At 37.4% G+C, this 21,537-nt stretch overlaps 2 protein-coding genes across 2 annotated transcripts; one reads left to right on the plus strand and one right to left on the minus strand.

The window, feature by feature from the left end:
* Positions 1–284: 284 nt before the first annotated feature.
* On the plus strand, positions 285–14,090 carry LOC146170268 (adhesion G-protein coupled receptor G7-like). The gene is made up of 14 exons (XM_083389280.1): positions 285–317; positions 806–910; positions 1,481–1,632; positions 2,400–2,558; positions 3,542–3,751; positions 4,597–4,845; positions 5,756–5,869; positions 6,797–6,931; positions 7,195–7,304; positions 8,350–8,560; positions 9,378–9,519; positions 9,903–10,066; positions 10,447–10,617; positions 13,769–14,090. The coding sequence occupies exons 2-14, from the start codon at positions 808–810 to the stop codon at positions 14,054–14,056; spliced, it is 2,208 nt and encodes a 735-aa protein (XP_083245406.1). The 5' UTR covers positions 285–317; positions 806–807; the 3' UTR covers positions 14,057–14,090.
* A 1,429-nt stretch (positions 14,091–15,519) lies between these two features.
* On the minus strand, positions 15,520–21,506 carry LOC146170269 (uncharacterized). Its single transcript, XM_083389115.1, has 6 exons — positions 21,035–21,506; positions 20,303–20,462; positions 19,769–19,885; positions 19,337–19,434; positions 18,125–18,392; positions 15,520–17,016 (listed from the first exon to the last, which is right to left on the minus strand). The coding sequence occupies exons 1-6, from the start codon at positions 21,220–21,222 to the stop codon at positions 16,507–16,509; spliced, it is 1,341 nt and encodes a 446-aa protein (XP_083245241.1). The 5' UTR covers positions 21,223–21,506; the 3' UTR covers positions 15,520–16,506.
* Between the last annotated feature and the right edge of the window lie 31 nt (positions 21,507–21,537).

The raw sequence follows: 21,537 nt of genomic DNA on the forward strand, positions 1-21,537 counted from the left end.
ATACCTCAATTTTCCCAAAAGTGTATACAATTACTTATAATTTACAGTTACTTATAATTTAATAATGCAGTACTGTTACTTGCAAATACTTTACTAATTTACCATCTTGTACCAAGATGCTTACCGAAGTAAAAACTGGAATCCTAAAGGAGTTTAGGAAGCAAGTTTTAGGCCTATGTGGTGTAAAAATGTTATGGTATTTCCTTAAACAGAAATGGATAAACCGGGCGAAAATGGAAAAGGCTGTCCGAGCAATGAAACTTGCGCTCAAGGAAACGGCAATCTGCAAAATTCAACATCCAACAACACTAATCCAGGTGATAAAACATTTCGCTAAAACACACCGTCCTTCTAAACGTGCCTATACGATTCTGACAAATTTTAGCGTTCTGGAATAAGACGAAACTCCTCTAATACGATGGACTTTATTTCAAAATTGTAACATGTATACACCGGAAAAACTAAACTTGGCTTTGTTTTGTGTTTATTTGACTTTGCTGCAATCTAATATTACTTTGTTGTAGGTTTTCTATTAGTATATTCTATCATATATATTACTACTTAACATGACAAAAATCTAGAGTACTTAAAATGTTCCTTTTTTTCACGTAAAAATGTTATTGTATTTCTTTTAAACAGTAAATAGTAAACAACTCGCTCGGAAATCCTAAACTTCAATCCTATATGTATGGTACGAATGTAAACTTACTTCTTTTATACAATCATCTGCGAAACACTATAGCTTAGTATGCCCAGATTGGAGGCTCATAAATTGTACAGTTTTTAAATAATAAAAGTCATACAGAAATGGGTAAACAGTGCACAAATGGAAATGACTGTTCAAGCAATGAAACTTGCGTAAAAAAGAAATGTATCCTGCAAAATTCAACATCCAACAACACTAATCCAGGTGAAAAAACTTCGCTAAAATATAACATCCTTTTAAACGTGCCAAAGCAAATCTGAAACCTTTTAGCAATCTGAAATAAGACGAAACTCCTCTAATACGATGGACTTTATTTCAAAATTGTAACATGTATACACCGGAAAAACTAAACTTAGCTTTGCTTTGTGTTTATCTAATTTTGCTACTATGTGATGTCACTGTGCAGTTGTTGGTCTTCCATATATTAGTCTATTCTATAATATATATTTCTAATCCATCTGACAAAAATGTATATTTAATATAATCAGGATATGTTTTCCAATGTAGCCTATTTTTTTCTTTTCAAACTATTCGGGCGGATGTACCGTCGAAGCATTTATAGAGAGAACAAAATGTCGATTTTATGTTTTTATACAAAATGTTGTATACGAACACTACAGTCTCCAAAATGATAATAGCTGTTGTACAGCTCTACAGTCGGTGTATAGGTATAGAATTTTAACAAAACATTCCTGTTTGAAAATAGCTTAAAGATTTTGTGTATAAGAGTTGAACAAAACGGGCCGCGAGCGTCTAATAAGTTTTCCCAAACAGGCAAAAACTCGTGCGAAATGTTTATTTGCGATGGAAACGCGTCCCACAACAACATGAGTCAGGGCAATAGCGCCAGTGCCTGCTGTACGTGCAACCAAGGCTACGTTGGCAACGGAAACAGCTGTAAGACGAACCAGGCTGCAATAAATCAGGTTGGTTATACGCTTTGGCGCGACGCATTTAACACGTTATATATAGTTGTACGGGCGTATGTAAAGGAATCGGCCATCAAGCCTAAGTGAGAGCTTATATACTTAAACATGCCATAAAGTTGTACGGACCTTTGTTATGTGTATTCGACATTTATGGCTCAAGGGACGTTATCTCCTTGAGAAAGGCTTTTCTATAATTGTTCGATTCCAATATTTAAAAACACTAGTATTCACCATATACGCGCTTTTGAATATTTTTTTATCTGGTGCAGATCTTTATTTTACTATTTTTTTATCTACATTTTAAGTTGTTAACATAGAAAAGGTTAACATGGTAAACTTTGACGAAATTTATAGTAGTAACAAAATTTTGCCACCGGAAAAAAGCAACCCTTTTAATCGAAGTCGGTTGAAATATGCCCGAACAGTTAACCGAGTACACATTCAGTAAAGTTTTATATTACTTTAAAATTACTCAAATGTTAAACAAAGTCGCTTTTAGCGCCTATTTCCCACGTATTCGTTTATAGTGTTGTAAAAACATCTCACAGTCAATTCGGTCGATTACTCGATTAGTATACATTTATGAAACTAAATACAAATCAAACTCTTCATCAAAAAAATACTATTTAAATCAACTTGATAATCAAGTAAGTATAAACTTTAGAACACAATACACGTTTTTTTTAGTAAATTGAATAAAAATATTGAATATTATGGCTTTGATATTTTTATTGAAGTAAGTATAAGTTTTTAATAATTTACAGTTGCTTCAAATAAGCAACACAACTGAGGGAGTAGCTTCAGCTTCCGTTGAACTTGAACAAATCACGAAGCCTGGTCAACAACTTAACGCTTCAAGCTTCAAAGGCGCCCTCGGCTTTCTCAAGCAAGTTGGCCAAAATGCGGCCAACAAAAAAATAAAGGTGAACATACGAACGGACACCGGTGAAAGCTTTTCGTTTTTCGCATCTACGAGTTTCAAGTTTCAAGTTTTATTTTTCTCCCCATCCACGCTTAATACAATACACATGCAAATAGAAAAGTAAATAACGTTACCAGATTTGGGGAAGGATCAGCAAAAACACGAACATACAGCGAAACGTTAGAAATATTTCTCGTGTTTTTCTATTACTTTTACGAGTTGTGGCGTATTTCAAGTGAAGCGATTTATTCTGTGATTTGTAAAGTTTTTAGAGCTGTGTGTAGCTTTCTATCGATTCACAGGTTAGGTGGCATGATTTAACGATTAGACATCGCGCCCTACTTAACAAGCAGTATTGTTTCATTGAAAACTACTGCTCGAAATTGTACCGCCCAGAACGCTTTGCCACGCAATTATAAACATAGAGAACAACATAAAAATACACGTGAATTATTGGTTCTAAAAAATAAAATATGCCATTGAACCAAAATTCAACACATGTAGTGCGAGACCAACCAAAAGTTGAGGTAACACGCAGCCTTTCCAGCGCTTGCTTTAGTTTAGGTTAAAAACATGACAAATTTAATAGGTATAACTTGTTAAAAAAGGAAATTAAAATGATATAAGCTGCGATATTGTTATTAATTTAAGTTTTAATTTAAAGTTATACCATTTTGGGTTTAATTTTGTAATTTGCAAGTTTGATTTCTTTTTAATGACGCACTTTTGGTGGCATGCAAAAGTTGTTTATGAAATGTGTTATTATTATATAATATATATAAGTATATAAAATGTCTGAAGATTACCAAACTGGTGACTCCAAACTTTTGACGCAAAGCTTCTTCGTTTTTTGTCAAAATTAAGATCCGACCTAAAATGTTGCCTTGAACTAATTGATTTTTCTATAATGTAAAACTGAAGGTATACGATCCGCACCTAACGTAAGTTTTGAACATATTTTGACAATCATGATTGCGACCCCAGGTTTCGGTTGGTACCTTCTCTTCGTTGGCAAACAGCGCCTCCCAACTGGCCACCGGATTTTGGGGGCCCGGGAATTCCCCAGGAGTAGGAAGGAACCGCAGCCAGGAGAGCTCTGAAATGATCGAGGCCATCACCAACATTGCTCTAAGCGTGGATCTAAGCGCCACCAACGGGTCTTTGAACATTTCGACTGGTTCATTCGAGATAGCGGTAAGTTGGTTAATAACTGCGTTTTGAGCTATTTTATCTTTTGTGTATAGAATAGTTACCAGTGTGGCCCAAAATGACAATAAAATGTGTTCCATGCATGCAGGGCCGGATTAGGGGTACTGTAGGCCTAAGGCTATTTATAGAGAAAATTCTAATTTTATAAACCATGCTGCAAAAACTCACACGCAAGGCACATATTGACTCGACTCAGTCATTCGTTTTTAAATGAAAACTGCACTGTACTGGTACTGGATCTGTAACACTATCAGCCTTACAAACATTTAACCTTAAAACAAATTGAGAGCAGAATTTTTCCAGGGCCTAAGACTATAGCCTTAGTATCTATGCTTAAGCCAAATGGTTAATCCGACACTGCATGCATGATAGGCCTACGCGTTATTAAGTTATATTGGTACATTGTTTATGTTTGTCTGGTTGACTTTTTTCATGGCGTTTGTTCTCAAACCGTTTTCAAACACTTGTGCTTTCGTGAAACAATGCAGGACCTAAAACTTTTTTTAAAACCAGAAAACCTTAACGTTTAGCGTACAACCGTTACAATTCTCATGCACATTGTTATAGCTGCCGGTACATGTACACAAGTCGCCAAGTGAAACATAACGGATAAATCTTATAAAGAAAGTGCGCTAGCTAGTATAGTTCTCACTAAATAAAATTTACTTTCTCGTGTAAATCGAGTTTGATAATCACTGGTCTAGTTTCCATTCCGGGCCACCAAATTGAATCCCCTGGGCGGGAAATATAAAAGTCACTTTTATAGCAAAATCAATACCTTCAGCCAAATAGTTGCGTCAGTGGTTAACGGGCAAACTTGGGCAACGCAGATTCAAAAGCATCCAGGCACCGACTTTCCGAGTCTTACCTACTCGCCGCAGAACGCCAACGTAACAGGGAAAGCGCCCAACATCGAGCTACCCTCGGAAGCTACGGAGCTGGCCTGGAAAACTACCACAAACAACAGTGCGAGGGTCAAGAGACAGACTACCAGCACTACGTCAGACTCACGCAAGTCTCTATTCATCTTCTACAAGGACGACACACTCTTCTATTCCCAGAACGGCACAGTTACTACGGTCAGTGGTTCACAAATGTACTTAATACCACTGCAGTTAGAACATAACTTCACTGTAAGCCTACATAACAGTACGGCATCACTTTAACTTAAAGCGTTAGCCTGGATTCAAAGGTCTTGATAAAACTCGCAAAACCGATTACTCTTTTAATTTGTATTTGCCCAGTCAATCATGACACACTAAAGTGATGTTTGTTGTAAATCCTTTTTAGTGGGCGCTTAAACTACCCACAGTAAAAAATTTGGGGCCGCCCCAGACAGACAATTCTAGCTGGGCTTGCTAGAAAACGACACTTATCCGAATAAACGTAAAAAAAATAAGGAACTAAAACAAAAATAAAAAATAGAACCATACGATTTGACGGCAGGAGTTTCACCTTATTCAAAAAATTGTCCGAAAACTTGTTTAGAAACCTTGAAAACTTAGTGAATTTAAATGAAATGTCCCGAATAGGCTAAAATTGTAACTGCAAGGCCGTTACAGAGTTAATCATGAAAACCGGTTAAAAGCGGCACTGTTAACAGGCCACAGTTAATAGTGTTCACATAATATGTACAATGGAATATTATTGATATGACGGTGGTACCCAGAGTTTATTATGAGCAGTTTCGGCTGGTACAGAGAGTTTATAAGTTATAGGTGTTTCTAAATCGGCACATTAACAGCAGGCCAGAACAATAAAATCACACACACATATAACCAGTGGTGGGATTCAAATTTCTTGTCAGCTGGTTCTATTGCAAAAGTCATATATTAAAAAATCGGTGATCTGATAAGATGCAAAAATCTATTGACAGCGACCAGCAAAGCTAACCGGTTCGTGGATTTCAAAATATTCGTGAGACGGTTCTATAGAACCGGTGCGAACCGGCTGAATATCACCACTGGTATTATAACCTCCGTTTTCCAGGTGTTAGCTGCCAATCTAGGCGCCCCGGTGTACAACCTGAGCAATCCCGTGAAAATCCAGCACGACAATCAATCGACGCACGGGAAACAGCAGCCAAGCGACAACACTCTACAGGTGGGCTGAGTTATTTATTGTTTTTACGCCGAAATCAGTAGGAAGCCTTACAGCCGTCTACTAGCTGCTAGCTTCCTTTTGTGGCGCTGGTCTAGAAGCCTACCATATTTATTTTAACAGTAGCGAAACGAGTTATAAAAATGAAATTGCAAGGAAGGCATATAAATGTAAAAATAAATGTAATAATAATAATTGACTCACCCAAACCCAAACGCTAACTCGCACCCTAAGTCAAACATTGTCAGCAATATAAACCCCCGGGCGAAAATGTGGTATAGGATTCTATATCAGCGCCTCTTTCGCTTCATTGTCTGTAGTCACGGTTTGATTGAGAGTTTTACTAAATCCTCTGAATGACCAATTTAAGTTAACTGCAAAAGTATTTTTTTAATTCTTTGAATATTCCATAAATAGTACAAATCTAGAAGTTCAATAAAGAGCCGCATGGAGTGGATTAACGTGTGGCAAATTTTTGTTCAACCTCGCTAATGTACGTGGAAGCCACAACACAGAGTTAAATATTAAATATGGTGATAAATTATGGCTACTATCGAGTAATACCCAAAGTGGTAACATCCCAACATTGCACTGGATTGATTACTGCAAATGTTTTTTCAACTATTTATTAAAATATTCCAACAATAGTACAAATCTAGAAGTTTAATAATGATTCCGCACAGAGTGCATTAACTTGTGGTAAATTTTTGTGCAACCACACTAATGTACGCGGGAGTAGTAGGCTGTTGCGAGAACCACAAAACAGAGTTAAATATGAAATATGGTCATAAATCATGGCTGCTATTGAGTAATGCTAAAAGGCTCTTTAAAACTTATATTGTAACATCTAAACGTTGCACTGCTTTGATTACTTGAGGCAGTTACATTGCTATGTTACATCACAGTGGGTAAACCATGCATTTTTTTCAGGCGCTGCAGACATCGTTGAAATGTGCTTACTGGAACTTTGACGCGAACGATTGGGCGAGCGACGGATGCTGCCTCAACTCGGCCAATCCACCTGAATGCCACTGCAACCATCTCACCAACTTCGCGCTCTTGGTGGTAAGTTATAAGTCTTATAAAGCTATGAGATCCACTTAATACATTTCATTCCAACTTTTTTCAATTTAAGTTAAATAGCAATAAGGGTATTTCATCGAATACAGATGACTGTTTGACTATGATGTACCCATATAAAGAAAGTCTTGTAAAGCTATCAGAAAAATCATTTTTCATTCAGCTTTGCAAATAAATAGGTGAGGATTTAAGGATGCGAGTATACTTCATTATTTTGGTTTCAATGCTGTATAATTTATGGTGCATAGGTATCAGACAAGGTTCCAGCGGACGTGGCTCTGTCGGTGGTCAGCGATGTCGGTTGCGTCCTTTCTATTCTCGGCCTTCTGGCCACCATCATAATCCACGTCATGAGTCGGTAAGTTTACGCACAAAACATGCTAATATACGAATATTATTGGTAATAACACGGATGGGTTGTCGCAAGGTTAGAATTCCAATTATGACGAGTTATTATGTAGATGAGTCACGTGATGCGCTTAAGTATAGAATGGTTTCCAGTGCGATTTTTTCCGACGTGATTTAGTCAAATTTCAAGAGGGTCATACCATGTGATACTGCAAGCTACTGAGTGGGCGATAGTGATGAATATATGTATATATATTACATCACATTCAACCAAACCACACATATAAATAAAAAATACTAAAACCTATTTTAATAATACTCCACGTATTCATTCAACGAAACCACGCGTATATATTAAACATACTCCACTTATTTTTAACGTTAAAGCAAGTGATGATAAAAGCATTCATACCTAGGTCAGATATCAATTGTATTGTTGGTTTAAATTGGCCACTATATAAATTAAGGCCGCAACTATCAAAGTCCGGCCTCGCCTTCTTGTAAAATAGAGCCAGACCAACATAACCTCGTCTGTCGAAAAACAACAATATAAATCAGAACACAAATCAAATTGGTAGTCATCTGGCTCTAATAGGTTTTGGAATGTAAATTAATTTCTCCCTGGGATGCGACATTGGGGTTAGGGAGTGTATTTTTTGTTTGGGTTACTTCAATGATATCACCACTAAAGTTTCTACCATTGTTGTACAGCTAGCCACAGTTCACTAAATGTAAATTGTCAATAGGCAAATGTCAAAAATATGTTTTACAAGAGGGTTGCTGTCTGTCAAAAATTAACATAAAAGTTATAGTATTTGAATTCTACCCATTATAAAGCAACTGCAAGCAATGGGCGCTTATTTTACTTCTGTGATATTGCTACCGATTATTTTACTAAAAAGTGAGCGATCATAGTTTACATGGACTGTATCGAATATATCTTGGCTGCCGCTGTTATTGTTTCGCTTAAAAGATATAGGCGTTTCGCATATTTTCTATTCCACATCTTTAGGGGAAAGGAGTAAAACGCCCAAATGTTTGTCATTCTTTTAAAGCGATGTGCGCAAGCGTCGACCGGCCAAGATCCTTATGCACATCTGCGCCAACCTTATGGCAAGTTACCTCATCTTCGTGGCTGGAGTTGGTCGCGCACAGAACAACCGGGGAGCGTGTACATTCGTCGCCGCACTTCTGCATTACTTCCTTCTCACCACGTGGTGCTGGATGGCAGTGTACAGTTACGAGATGTACATGTCGGTGGTTAAGGTAACTCAGAGAAGTTTAAAGAGTATTCATTTTATTAGTATTTATTCTGTTGATTTTGATCAACTAATCAGCAATTTTGTGACCATAAGTTTACCAGAGGTCGTAAGTTCGAACCTCACTGCAGGCTAGTTGTTTTTCTAGCCTGCCCAATTCGGTGTACTAATGATACGTAAGCCGTAATCGTTGGTCAAAAAGCAGCTTCAAAAGGGTTAGATCACAGTCTTTAACACACATATATATGTGTGCATCTTTCAATTTTTTTTAAAAAGGTTAAAAATGGCTGTTAGTATTCTTAGTCATCTTGAGATTTGTAACAAGGGTGATGCCTCATAAACAATACTTCTTCTTTTTGGTTACTAGTAACCCGGCTCTTAACCATGGGTTATAACCACACAACATTCAGATTTGTTTGAAACAACCCCTCTGCTATCCGGAATTTTTGAGGTTCCCATGCGTAGCTTTGTGAACTATACGCCTAGTAAATAATATAAGCGAAGGTCTTTCATAACATTAAAACCAGACAAGTTTTAGCTGCAAGCGAAACTTTTTAAACTGGTATCGTTCAAAATAACTTAAAGTGCAATTCCCGTCGCATGCGGGATCTGTAGTCTTCTAAGTTATTGCTGCTGGCTTATTAAACACAATCATTATACGAATATCTAATTTTAAGGCATTGTTTCGCCATGAAGTGATTTCAACAATCAACATACTCAAATTAATTTTAAAACAAACACCGCTGTTATCTAAAGGAGATCTACTAGGGCTTATTTCCAGCTCTTCGCATAACAAGCTGTTGTCATTCTACTTGAACTTCCAGGTTTTCCACAGCACCCCAAGCAAATATATCCAGCGATGTGCATCCTTCTCCTACCTGAGCCCACTTGCTGTGGTTATTCTCACGCTGGCAATAGCTGTCGGTTATTTCGACCAGCAAACCAACACGGATTTTTGCACAGGAGGTTAGATTTTGATATCGATTTAGAACAGCATATGTAATTAAATCAGGAAAGCTTCAACAGGTTTTACAACAAACGATTCTAATGGGATAAAGATAGGATTCATTTTTTTAGGTTTTAATGTGTTTATAGGTTTAACTGTCTAAACTCGCACAAAACAAACATCGTTTTACTCTTGTCTTTATTATTTCTAGGTTTAAAATGGCCTTACACGAACGTTAGTAGATTTAATTATATATTTTGGGCTAACGTATCGAATTGTATCGCTAACAAACATCAGACTCTATGTATTTATAGTGTTCACGTTGTATTGTAGGCTGTACACATATGTTTTTCTGGAGATTGTCACTCTGTATTGGTTTTCAACAACTAACACTCGATTTCAGTTGCTAACCCGCTTGTCAAGTCCCACTACCGAGCAGCCAACATGTGCTGGTTGACTGAATATTCTCTCTATTTTGGCTTCCTTCTTCCAGTTGGGATTCTTCTTCTCTTCAATTGCATCGTTTTCGCATCAGTCTTTCGGGAGATTTCGTGCAAAAATGTCGAGGTAACGTGGCAAAAAGTTGTAGTGCTCTTTTTTTGGAGGGTGATTTAAAAAAAGTTGTTGCGTTACTGTTGTAAGGCACGTATGACAAAATGCCAAGATGCTTAAACTTATAATGCCAGTGTCCAATTGTGTAAAGAGTTTCAGACACTGTTTGTAGCACTATAAGTTTGTTTCTGTTTTTGTTATGCCGTCGCTGAGTATAACCTATATGTATTAAAGAAAACTCTGTATAGAATTTTTATTTTTAGTAAAATACAGTTTAAAGTAAAGAAAAAAACAGTTTGCAGTAAAAGACAGCACAGTAGGCCTACGTTAGCGATCAAAGGTTTATTTAGGCAAGTTTTAACAGATTCCTAATCTTACCCTCATATAACAAATAGGTCCAGTCATCGGCAACAAGGCGCACCACCAAGCAGAACTTCGTCGTCGCCTGTTCCATGACTGCTCTCATGGGAATCACGTGGCTATTCGGATATCTCATGCTCATTTCCAGTGACGTCATCTATTTGCGCGTCATGGCCTGGTTCTTTGCTCTGTTCAACACTCTGCAGGTTTGGCTTGAGGCTAGCAATGTATGTCCGATACCCACTTTTGTACGGGCTGTGATATTCTTATTACGCTTTACTACAACCTCAAACCATTATACTTCAAAGTATGTCCGATATACTTTTCGCATTTTAATTCCATAGGAATAACCGATGTTTTATGTAAAAGCATTGCCGTATGATCTAAATACCAAATTACGTATTTGCGGTAAAATGAGCAAAATTGATCAAAGTGAGACATATAAACATAATTTATTTTATCAAGAAAAAAATCGCTTTATCGATGGGAACGTTACTCCTTCTATTCTTAACTGTTTTTCCCTGAAAATGATATATTAGCACGGGTCTGTAATAGCCTAGGTTAATATTATATGGCAACGCCAAAAAGGTCGAGCAAATCTACATTATCGTTTTGACATCATGTTGATAAAGACGTTTCGATACGAAGTTACATTATCATCAGTTCAAACAGTTATTGGTGATGTGCGCATTGTCCGAAGTGAAGCGTCTTTATCAAGATGATGTCGTCGACCTTTTCGTCTTCGACATTTAGTATTATTATATTTTTACTTAAAAAACGCTCTGTAAGTTTGCAAAACCGTGGCTGAAATGCTCAAGGTAGCTTAGTATCAGATCGGCACCAAATCTGCCATAATATCGGAATAACAGCCTACCGATTCTACCACTTAGCATCTGTTGGGGTTTTCAGATCAGCGGGGATAGCATAACACGTTTAACAGGTCGAACCAGTCTATTGGGGCGCAAAGCTTAGAAGTGCAGTTCCTGGTTTGTCATAAGTGTTGTGTTTGCGCAATCCCCAACAAAAACACACCCCTCAGATATCGGTAGGCCAACGAAAACAGTAGTTCCGTAATAATTTAAACAGAATACAAATATATGCAAGAGCAACACCCATTGCGTAACATATACGTGTATAACCTCCAATCAACGGATAACAGTTGCTGGTTTAAGCGACTGTTATTCATACCCACATGAAAGTGTATGCAGAACGCAGTTATAAACATTGTATATTGTTGTTAGCGCAGGCCTGCGCTAACAAATATTGAACAATATTGTTGTTAGCGGAGGAAAACGTGTGTGGGCCAATAGGTGGGCGAGCGAACCAACAGGTTGCTATCACATCATTTCCGATGCTTTAACCAGAGTTTTGATTGAAAATTATTTCCAAAAGAGTAACATTACACTATTACAATATTACAATGGTAGTAATTACGCAGTGGTGCAAGCATGTGCCATTATTCACAGTCGTTATATTTGATCAGTTCGCGGTAGGAAAATTATTACGGCAGATCATTCACAAAAGGAAACGTTGGTGGTAAATGAGGATGTCTGATAATATATCGGACTGGAGCCCAGGGCTGCGGAGTCGGCTAAAAATAACCCCAGTCCGACTCCAGAGTCCCGAGTACGACTCCGGTCAAATGTGCGATTTTGTCGAGTCCCGAGTCCGGCCCGGACTCTACAGTCTGTATTTCACCTATTTACGTAACTAAAATACAATACATGGTTGGAAAATATTTCACCATATGCTATTTCGCCTTTAAAATTTCCATTTTGCGGCCATATCAGTTTTCAAATTTGGTACTGCGCATGCGCATGTCGGACTCGGGTAGTTTTGCAAGGTCTTACTCGAGTCCCGATTCCGACTCCGCAGCCCTGCTGGAGCCCATACCCGATACCAAGTGGTAGAATCATCAGCACTCATCCGATTCTAGGGTGATATCGGTGTCAATCCGATATCAAGTTAATTCATAAATTTCAGCGATAAACAACTCTTGTGAGACACCTAGTGGAATATTGTATATCGAGAACTGTCAATTCTCTCACGTTTTTAATGGGACCTTGGAGAGCCAAAGCGTTAATATAATCCTGGACTTACAATTGTTCTCGCTTTATTACAGTATTCAGAATATGACAGGAATGTATTAACTCTAACTGCCAACAGTGCAAGCATGACCTAACCTTCATAACCATATAATAAACACAAAGTTGGTTTGCGTGGAGCCAGTAGGATTTGTGTTTTTTTGGAGCATAACATTTTTTAAAGGTGACGTCACAAAGTAACATCCATACGTAACGTCATAAATAAGTGACCGTAAGAGCATATCACACAGTTCCTTTATTGTGGTAAAGTTTTGGAGGAGTGTTTTAATCCAAAGGTGCATTACAAAGCATTTATTGATCCGCGCAAAGCGAACGACGCTTCTCTAAAGTCGAAGTCACAAAACGTTCATTTTCGAGGCATAGATGCGTTGGAGCAAAATGGGCTAAGACACACTACAAACATACTTGAGATTCGCGTGAAGCGCTAATATTTTAGAGCCAGGAAAGAGCTTATCAATGCCTCTTTTAAACGCACGCATATGTTTTTCAGGGTTCGGCAAACCAACTCTGTAATGTAACACTATGTAAACCAACTTTTGCAACTTTGTAATGTGAATTGTAATGCAATTTCTATTAAATGTCGCATACAAATTGCAGAGATGCTTCTTTGATAACTATAGTGACAGACTAACTTACAATATAGTGACAGACTAACTCTGCTGCCAAAAACGTTCTTCAGGGCCTTTGCAAAACGGGTTAAGACGACACATTACAAACATATTAGTGTTTTGCGCCAAGTGTTAAAATATTTAGAACCAGAATAGAGCTCATTAATGCTTCTTACTTAAACGCGCGCATATACGTTTTCAGTGTTGTAATGACTTAAGTCACTGTTTTCAAATGACTTGACTTGACTTAAGTCTTTTGGACAAATGAGTTGACTTGGACTTAAGTCATTTTGTCAAATAACTTGGGAGTAAATTAAGTGTTTTTCATTTAAATTTATCTCAAGTTTTGCACATTAAACACTCTTATTGCTGTATATTGCGTTTGTGTGTTTTTTTAGTTAAACTGTTGCTTGTAGTCGGACGAGTTTAACAATTTACTTTTATGTTAATGACATGACTTGAAATTGACTTGCTCTCATAATGACTTGACTGGGACTTGACTTGGGCAACTGATGACTTGGACTGGGACTTGACTTGTTATTTTTGCAAAAGACTTGACTTGGACTGAAGTTATTTTTCAAATGACTTGACTTGGACTTAAGTTATTTCAAAATGACTTGTTTACAACACTGTACGTTTTTCAGGGTCTTTGCATCTTCCTTTTAACTGCTGTGCGTTCTCCCGAACTGCGTCGTGTTTGGTGGAATCCGATCACCCGTACTCTGCCCACCACATCGTCCTGGATGAAATTCAGCAAGAAGGAATACACAGTCACCAGCTCCCTGGACACGGGAAAGTCCCAGGCCACCGACCTGGCCTCCTCAGCCGTCTCCACTGCAGCCCTCGAGGAACGTGGTTTGCAGCTGGTGGACGAACCGGCCGACGGGCGTGGTTCGGAGCTGGAGGATAAAAAAGAGACTCCATCCGATTGAATTTGTACAAAATCATGAAATCTGTCTTCTACCGGTATGACGAAGAAACTAGGCCCGATTAACGTTGTAGAAAATATATCAATTTTGTCTCTATCCGTATAAGATACACCGGTAATTGAAGATAACTGTCCATTACAATTGTTTGAGAAAACCTCATTGACTGACATTGCAAAAACACTTTACCGGAGAGCGTTTACGTGTCCTACGCTCACAGCCATAACAGCATATAGCCTAAACAACAGTTTTCATTTTACCAACTATATGCAGCTTAAAGTTTTAATTGACTTTTATTGCTTTTCAGGCTTGTTAACTAAATGGACTATGCAACGATATGTTCTAGTTAGGCTAAACTTTACTAATGACCAGGGCAAACAGTTTGATTAAATTATTTTTCTTTAAATTTTTTTAACGTTTTTTGCGAATTATTTGCATCAGAAACTGGTTAGGCTACCGGTCATCGATAACGTTTTCTGTTTGCTTAAATAAATAACCTGCACCTTGGTCATTTGCGCCTTTTATACACCAACTTATGGCAGCTCTGGTATTAACAGTTAAAGTTTAGATTTTTCACATTCCTTTATATAATTATTATGCTTCGATTGTTTTATCTATCATGCCACGTACTTAAAAACACTGTTGTTTTATACACGTGATTCTGCTTCAACTGTATATGTGTTTGTAAAAAAAAGGGTGACGCTTCGTAAAAGTACGTCAAAGCAGAAGGAAAAATATGATTTAAACAGTGTATTTTTGCGTATTTCGTCGTATATTTGTACTAAGTATGTGATTTATTTTTACTTAATGTTTATAAAAATGTGCGCTATATTTTTCAACCTTTACGTTCAATGTTTAATACGTTTTTATTTCTAATACCGCGTTCTACTGTATTTCTAACTGTTTTTTATTATATTGTAATATATACTGCTATATATTTTTGTTATTGTTTCTTTACCCTGCGTTCTTTAATGCTAAATGGCTTGCGACCAGGTTTTTATAAGGTTATAGGCTTTGGCGGCCACTAGGGAATTTTAAGTGATCGCAACTTTTACATCTAAGTGCTAGTTTACCGCTGAAGTTGGGCTACAGTAGAAGGCTATATTTTGCTAGACCATCTGGTAAATTTGACCAAATGTTCAGCTTCCTACAACCACTTTAAAAAAACACTGCTTGCAAATTTACCCCTGAAAACTATAAACTTTTAGAACACAGTTTACCATCATCTAAAGATGATGTTTTTTCGCCCCTACAAGTAAACAACATGGGAAGCCCTTTTCATGCCATCACGCCCTTATTCCAGTTACAAAAATAAATGGAAATACTAATTATCTTGGGATACTTGCAATCTAAAATTGTCCGTGTTACTTCTCAAGTAGAACAGAGCAAAAAAAATAAATGTAATGAAACTGAGTAATTAACTTTCGTTGAAAAGGGCACAGCACACAAATTTATTTTGATCGCACGGCAAGATTGGAAACTTGTATAGATCGACAGAAAAGATTAAAAAAGACGAAACCACAGCGATACAAATCGGTGGAATTATTACACCTTAGGACTGCTCACTAGTGACAATTAAAAGCAAAGCGTACACGTATCGCTAATGACAAACAAAAGTTGCGGGTATAATTTAATAATAATAGTTTCAAGAATGGTGGCTATTTGAGCGGATCGCTCTTTTACACTTGCACCAATACGTGATTATTTATTGATTTGGCTTAGGATTGAGGTTAGCGTTTGGGTAGTATTATATATAATTTTTAAAGTTTTGCATAATTTCAATGATTTTTTCGAAAATCAAAATGCCTCAGCAGGTGAATGTAGGCTATTTGACCGGATCGCTTACTACGCTTGCATGCGTTAGTGATTATATATCGATTTGAACTACTGCGGTGTCCGGGTGAATTTCCTTCTCCATTAGGAATTACAATTGCCTAATTTGTTGCTTCGATCCGAAAAGTGAGACGCGTTTAAATGAACAAAGCAGTCAATATACCAGTTTATAAAGTGACGATTTGCTGGAGAATTTTCTGTTAAAAAAAAAAAAAAAAAAAAAAAAATCGATGGGAAATTAAAAAAATCGATGTGAAAGTCTAGGAATGATACAAATTCACAAATTGCCAGACGACAGTAAGTCACAACGGGTTCGGTCATACACACAAAGGAATGCCTAAAAAACACGCCAGAAATGTTGCCCCTATTTTTACCATAAAATGACACACTGAACTTAGTACATATAAAATAACCGTACATATCCAATACACACTACCTCACTTTAAAAAAAAAACCTTTGAACTTATTTTTTATCATAATTACGCAAATATGAAGAACGTTGGTAAAATTGCTTCTTCAAATATGAAAAAGGAAATTTGCGAAAATTTCGGATGGACTGCTTCAAGCATTAAGGCGCGTTTCAATTCATCATTCCGAAACAAAAACTTCCGCATTTTTTTATTTTACTCAGCCTTTCCCTTTCTCCTTCCGGCGCCTCTGCCCCTTTGGGGGGCCGGGGCCACTTTGGCCGGTCCGGCCGAGCGGGCCAGAGCGTTGTAGAAGGCGTAGAAGCCCAGGGCGCAGAACGACCATATCACCACAACATACTCTGCGTGGCTTTCATACGGCGTGCCACAAATCGCGTACCACTGGGATCCGACCAGCTCCGGGTGCGCCGTCAAATTTGGAACGCCCCTCTTCCCTGCCAAATCGGTGCAGCGAAAATCAAAGTAGCCCTCGTCGAAAGAGCTAGGATCCAGGTACTTCTGCTTGGTGTAGATTACACCGGAGGTGGCCAGCTGATCCACTGTGACGTGGCGCGGTCCTATTGGCTCATGCATCCCGAAAGAGCGCTGCTCCTCCGGGCGAGCAAAGAGCACCAGGATGGCGTAGAAAAGGTAGTAGACTGTGACGACTAGAGCGCTCTCGTTACTGAACCAACGCGAGAGCGTCATTGGTTTGTCGCTGCGAGCCTGGACAGTGAGGGAGTTCATTAGGGATTATTTCGACGTGGATACCTGATTTTGGGGTAAAGTGTGCGGACAGACAATTCTGATACAAAATGACGGCATCACTTTGCTCAAATAAGAAAATGGGTTGAAAGTGAACTTGTAAAGGTAATGTTCTTCAAATATTAGGACGAACTTTGAGCGATAGAAAGCAAATTACTGGTTAGCTTCCAATTTCAATGTAATCTTTTCTCGGAGATTATTTTTTGAAATACAAAACGTTGCAAAGTACAAGTATTAAATGGCAGAAATAACTACATTACTTTGATACCAACCTAGTATTACTATTACTTTGCAATATTGGTCATCCCTTGTTTTTATGGTAGGAAAACAGACAAACATCTAACGCCTTAGTGCCCTGCTCTAAGGGCGCCACATTTTGCTTAAAAAGTGATTTGAAAACGAGTTCGAACTTTCATAGGGGTTTGATTTAGCGTGTAGCCTGATACCTTAATCGTACTTAGTACAGGGATTTCGAAATAACAGTATCATCAAACATTCTACAATTAGGTTTACTTTAAAATATGCCAAATTACTCGATCTTATAAACCAGCCAATACCTATTTTGATTAATCATGTAACTCACTCCTTAGCGACACCCAGCTGGATTTTTGAATATTGGCTTTAAAGTTTGCCCAAAAGTAAAAAAAAGGGTAATATGAGTTGAACAATGTAGCTGACTAAACTATTACCAATCTACAAAATTTAAAAAATAAACATTCTATTGCAAATGAACGTTTACCTCGAAAAAAAAATCATTCAGAAAATTACAGGAATCGACTCCCAATTAAACATTATGGAAAAAAAGAATCGAAATCCAAAAATAATTATTACGTCAATAACCAATCAGTCGCTAAACACTCATATTCAAAATAACCAACCTTTAAGCTATTTATTAACGTGTTTACAATAGCATTTGTACTGTTTTGTTTAAATTGTATTCAAAACATGTAGATTGTAGAGTGATATATATGAACATGGTAGGTCTTTCATAAGCTATACATTTCCTTTGAAATGTTTTGTTTTCACCGGCGTTCAGAATTTTGCAACTATTAATATCAATAATACTTACTCCTTCGGCCGGCCTTCGATCGTACCACATCACAATGCCAAGGTAGAGTCCGAACACAATAAACATTATAATCTCGGAATGAATCTCGAATCCGTCCTTAAGTCCGTGGTAGAGTGGAAGCATCTGGAAGATGACGGCGCACGCCATCGAGAGCGCTCCGGTGATAAGGATGCACAGCATTTCGCGGAAGAACTTGCCGGAGGACTTTTGCTTGTCGGCGCTCCCGGTAAGGAGGTAGCGAGAACCGTTTAGAAGAGCGGCAAACGAACTGTAGCATTTAACACGCAAGATTACTCGATATTGACTAATTTGACGTCACTCTACACGTGACCGTTGTTCACTAACGCGTAGCCAACGCCGAACTGTGCGTTTTTAACGTTTCGCATTCATTCTAATTAACACGTCTCATAGACTAGCGGATTGAATCCCCGCGTTACCTTACCGTGTATTTCTGAGGTTTGTGAATATACTCAACGAGAAATAACTGAGTGAAGTGACTTTGTCTCAGTACAAGAAGTGGTTAAGGACAGGTATTTTAGCTGCCTGCTTCTGTTGGAGTCAGACACAAGAACTTGTAAGTAACTTAGGCAGCCGTCGGCTCTCGCCTTAGCGCTTTCTTACTCGTAAATACACACCTACATTCGCTAAACGAATTATGGGAAGTTGATTTTTGAGTTTTAAGATCTTGTAGGGTGGCGTGAGTGTTTATTTGGTCGGTTTTCTATGTATGTGTTACTGTGTGTGCGCGTAGTGTACGAACATGTGTGTGATTGTGTGTGTGTGTACGCCGAGGAAACGTTTACGTCCGTCCGTTTGGGTGCATATGTGCCCTACTGTGTTTGGGAGTGTGCTTCTGAGAATGTTTTAAAGTGCGTTTTTAAGTGTGTTTCGTAATGTGTTCCTCCATGTGTTTATGAGCGTGTTTTTAGGTTTGTTGACAAATCTGTTTTTGGGTTTGTTTTTGAGAAGATTTCCTTAATGTATTTCTGGGTTCATTTCCCGAATGTGTTTGTGAGTTTATTTTAAAGTTATTGTATTTCTGAGTAAGTACTAACGTGAATTTGCAAATGCGCAGATTTTAAAGATACAGCTAGCGCTAAAAAATCAGAACATTAATGCTGTCTTGTGCTTTCAAGGTGAATGCTGGGTTCATTAGCTTAAAAATAATAAGGTTATTAAGATCCAATATAAAAAAACACACGGCATTTTTACCTGTGGAAACTCATGTGGAAGAAATAGCTTGTCCAGGGAACCCAGTAATGTCGGTCTTCCAGGTTCCTATCTGTGTCATGCCAAGTCCACCACAGAAGCTGCAAAAATAACGCAGTTCTAAACTTGCATTTTAAAAATGTTTAAATTGTATCATTCCGCTGCATGTTGGTTTCGTTTTAAGAGCCTTTGCCGCTTTAAAATTTCTCTTGCTTTGTGTTAATAAAATTATGTCTTAGTTCTAGCCATATAGTGAAATGTTTCTTCATTTAGAGTTGTACATCAAAGCCTAATATTAAATTGATTCCCATTTTGATTTTAGACATTTAGCAGGTCTAAACTCTCTTGGGTTGTTCTAATCACATTATATTTTTAGTTCTAGCCATATTGTGAAAGGTTTCTTCTTTAGAATTCTACACCAAAACCTAAGATTACCTTTATTCCCATGATGTCGTACGGGAAGTCAATGAGAACATCGAACAAGCCAACAGCGAAGGGTTCCACGAACAAAGGAAGCTTTAGTTTCTCTGTAGCAATGTAGGCATGAGTAATCTGCAATTAACATAAATCTTTTAGTAAACTGGTTTTATATTCATTGGCCAACCATTCTGCTAATAGTCCCACATATTTTGTATGTGGGACTATAAGCAGAAAGGTTAGCCAATGTTGTATAGAAATAACACAATAATATTAAAATAACAAATAACCTAATATAACAATATGTGGATTTTGCTATGCTAATGAAAAAACAACAAACAACATGGCCCTTTAGTTTGTTTTATCTTGAAACAAATGTGATTTTGACAATCAATAGTAAAAAAAAACTAATTATAATTCTATCCACAAATAAATTGATTACAGTACTACATATATTTAAGTTAGTTTTTTAAACATGTTAACACCTAAGAGTAAACGATATTGTAAACATAGTACGCATATGCTCACTTGCATTATTTATGTATAACTTACAGTTGCGGGGTAGAAAAGAACAATATAGAGCGGAAATCTTTGGCCGGCGAAAATAAGCGAGGTTTGACTGTGCCAAAAGTTGTTCACGTCGGGGAGATTGTAAACTACAAGTTCTGTGACGATGCCGTGCAAAAGGGCAGCAAACCACATGTAGGTATATCTGTGATCAAAAGTAGTTCCATTATAATATTTATACTAATACGAAAAAAAATCTACTAAGTAACTTTATAAATGTGATTTTTTTGTAATAAATGCGCAAATTAGATTTTGTTCAACTATTGAATTTAAAAAAATACGGATTTAATGTGCTAAACAACAAACTCACTGAACAATTTTCCCTGTCCACACTGGCGGAACTCAAAACAAATTTAAGACAAAAAACGGCTGGTTTATACAGCATTAAAATAGACAATATATAGAAGCTACAACTATTGGGCTACAGATAATTAATAGAAGTCCAACTTCACCAGATGTGTAAAATAACAAACACGGATAAATAATACTGCTCATACAACCATATTGATTTAATATATTGAAATAGGACACAAAACAGTTAGCTAAGAATGTCAGGCCCAAACAAAACCCGACAATTTGCAAAACCGGACAGTGCACAATGGGACTTGACAAAATGGCTTTCTGCTTTTGCTATCTGCTGTTCCAAAGGCCTTAAACTTATTAGGCCCACTATTTACAATCAGTTCAGTAAAACGCCAACATAAAGTCGAAAATCACCTGCCATTCCATCCTCCATTTCTTACAGCAAACTTTAGAGCCATGATCGCCATGACAAGGTAAAGTATGTTGGCCAGCAAAAACGACGGCTGATTTTCCCACATTTCTGCGGGGGTTGGGTTGTTGACTCTCACAAACCAGTCTTGCCATTCCCAGAATTTTTCCTTATTGAATTCCATGTCAGCCATATTTAATAGTTCTGTCTTAGTCGATAATTATGATAAATTCTATGTACAAAGTTAGTCTCTGCAATGCAAAAAAAATACTGTAGCAAGTAAATATAATACGCGATAATTCATCTGGAAACATTATACTAAAGTAGGAAAATGTAAAGATCAGCTTTTTATCCAAAAGCTCAGAAGTAGCAATGATTATTAGATAAATTTGCAGTTAATGCAATTCACTCTTGTGTAGCACAAAACAAAGCATTTATAATTAATTACTGGATATTTGGAGTTATTTGGGAACGTCTAATTATAGTCAAACTTTATTTAGCAAGTTAA

Source organism: Ascidiella aspersa, chromosome 1 (genome assembly GCF_963924565.1).
Source record: "Ascidiella aspersa chromosome 1, kaAscAspe10.2, whole genome shotgun sequence".
Taxonomy (NCBI): Eukaryota; Metazoa; Chordata; class Ascidiacea; order Phlebobranchia; family Ascidiidae; genus Ascidiella; species Ascidiella aspersa.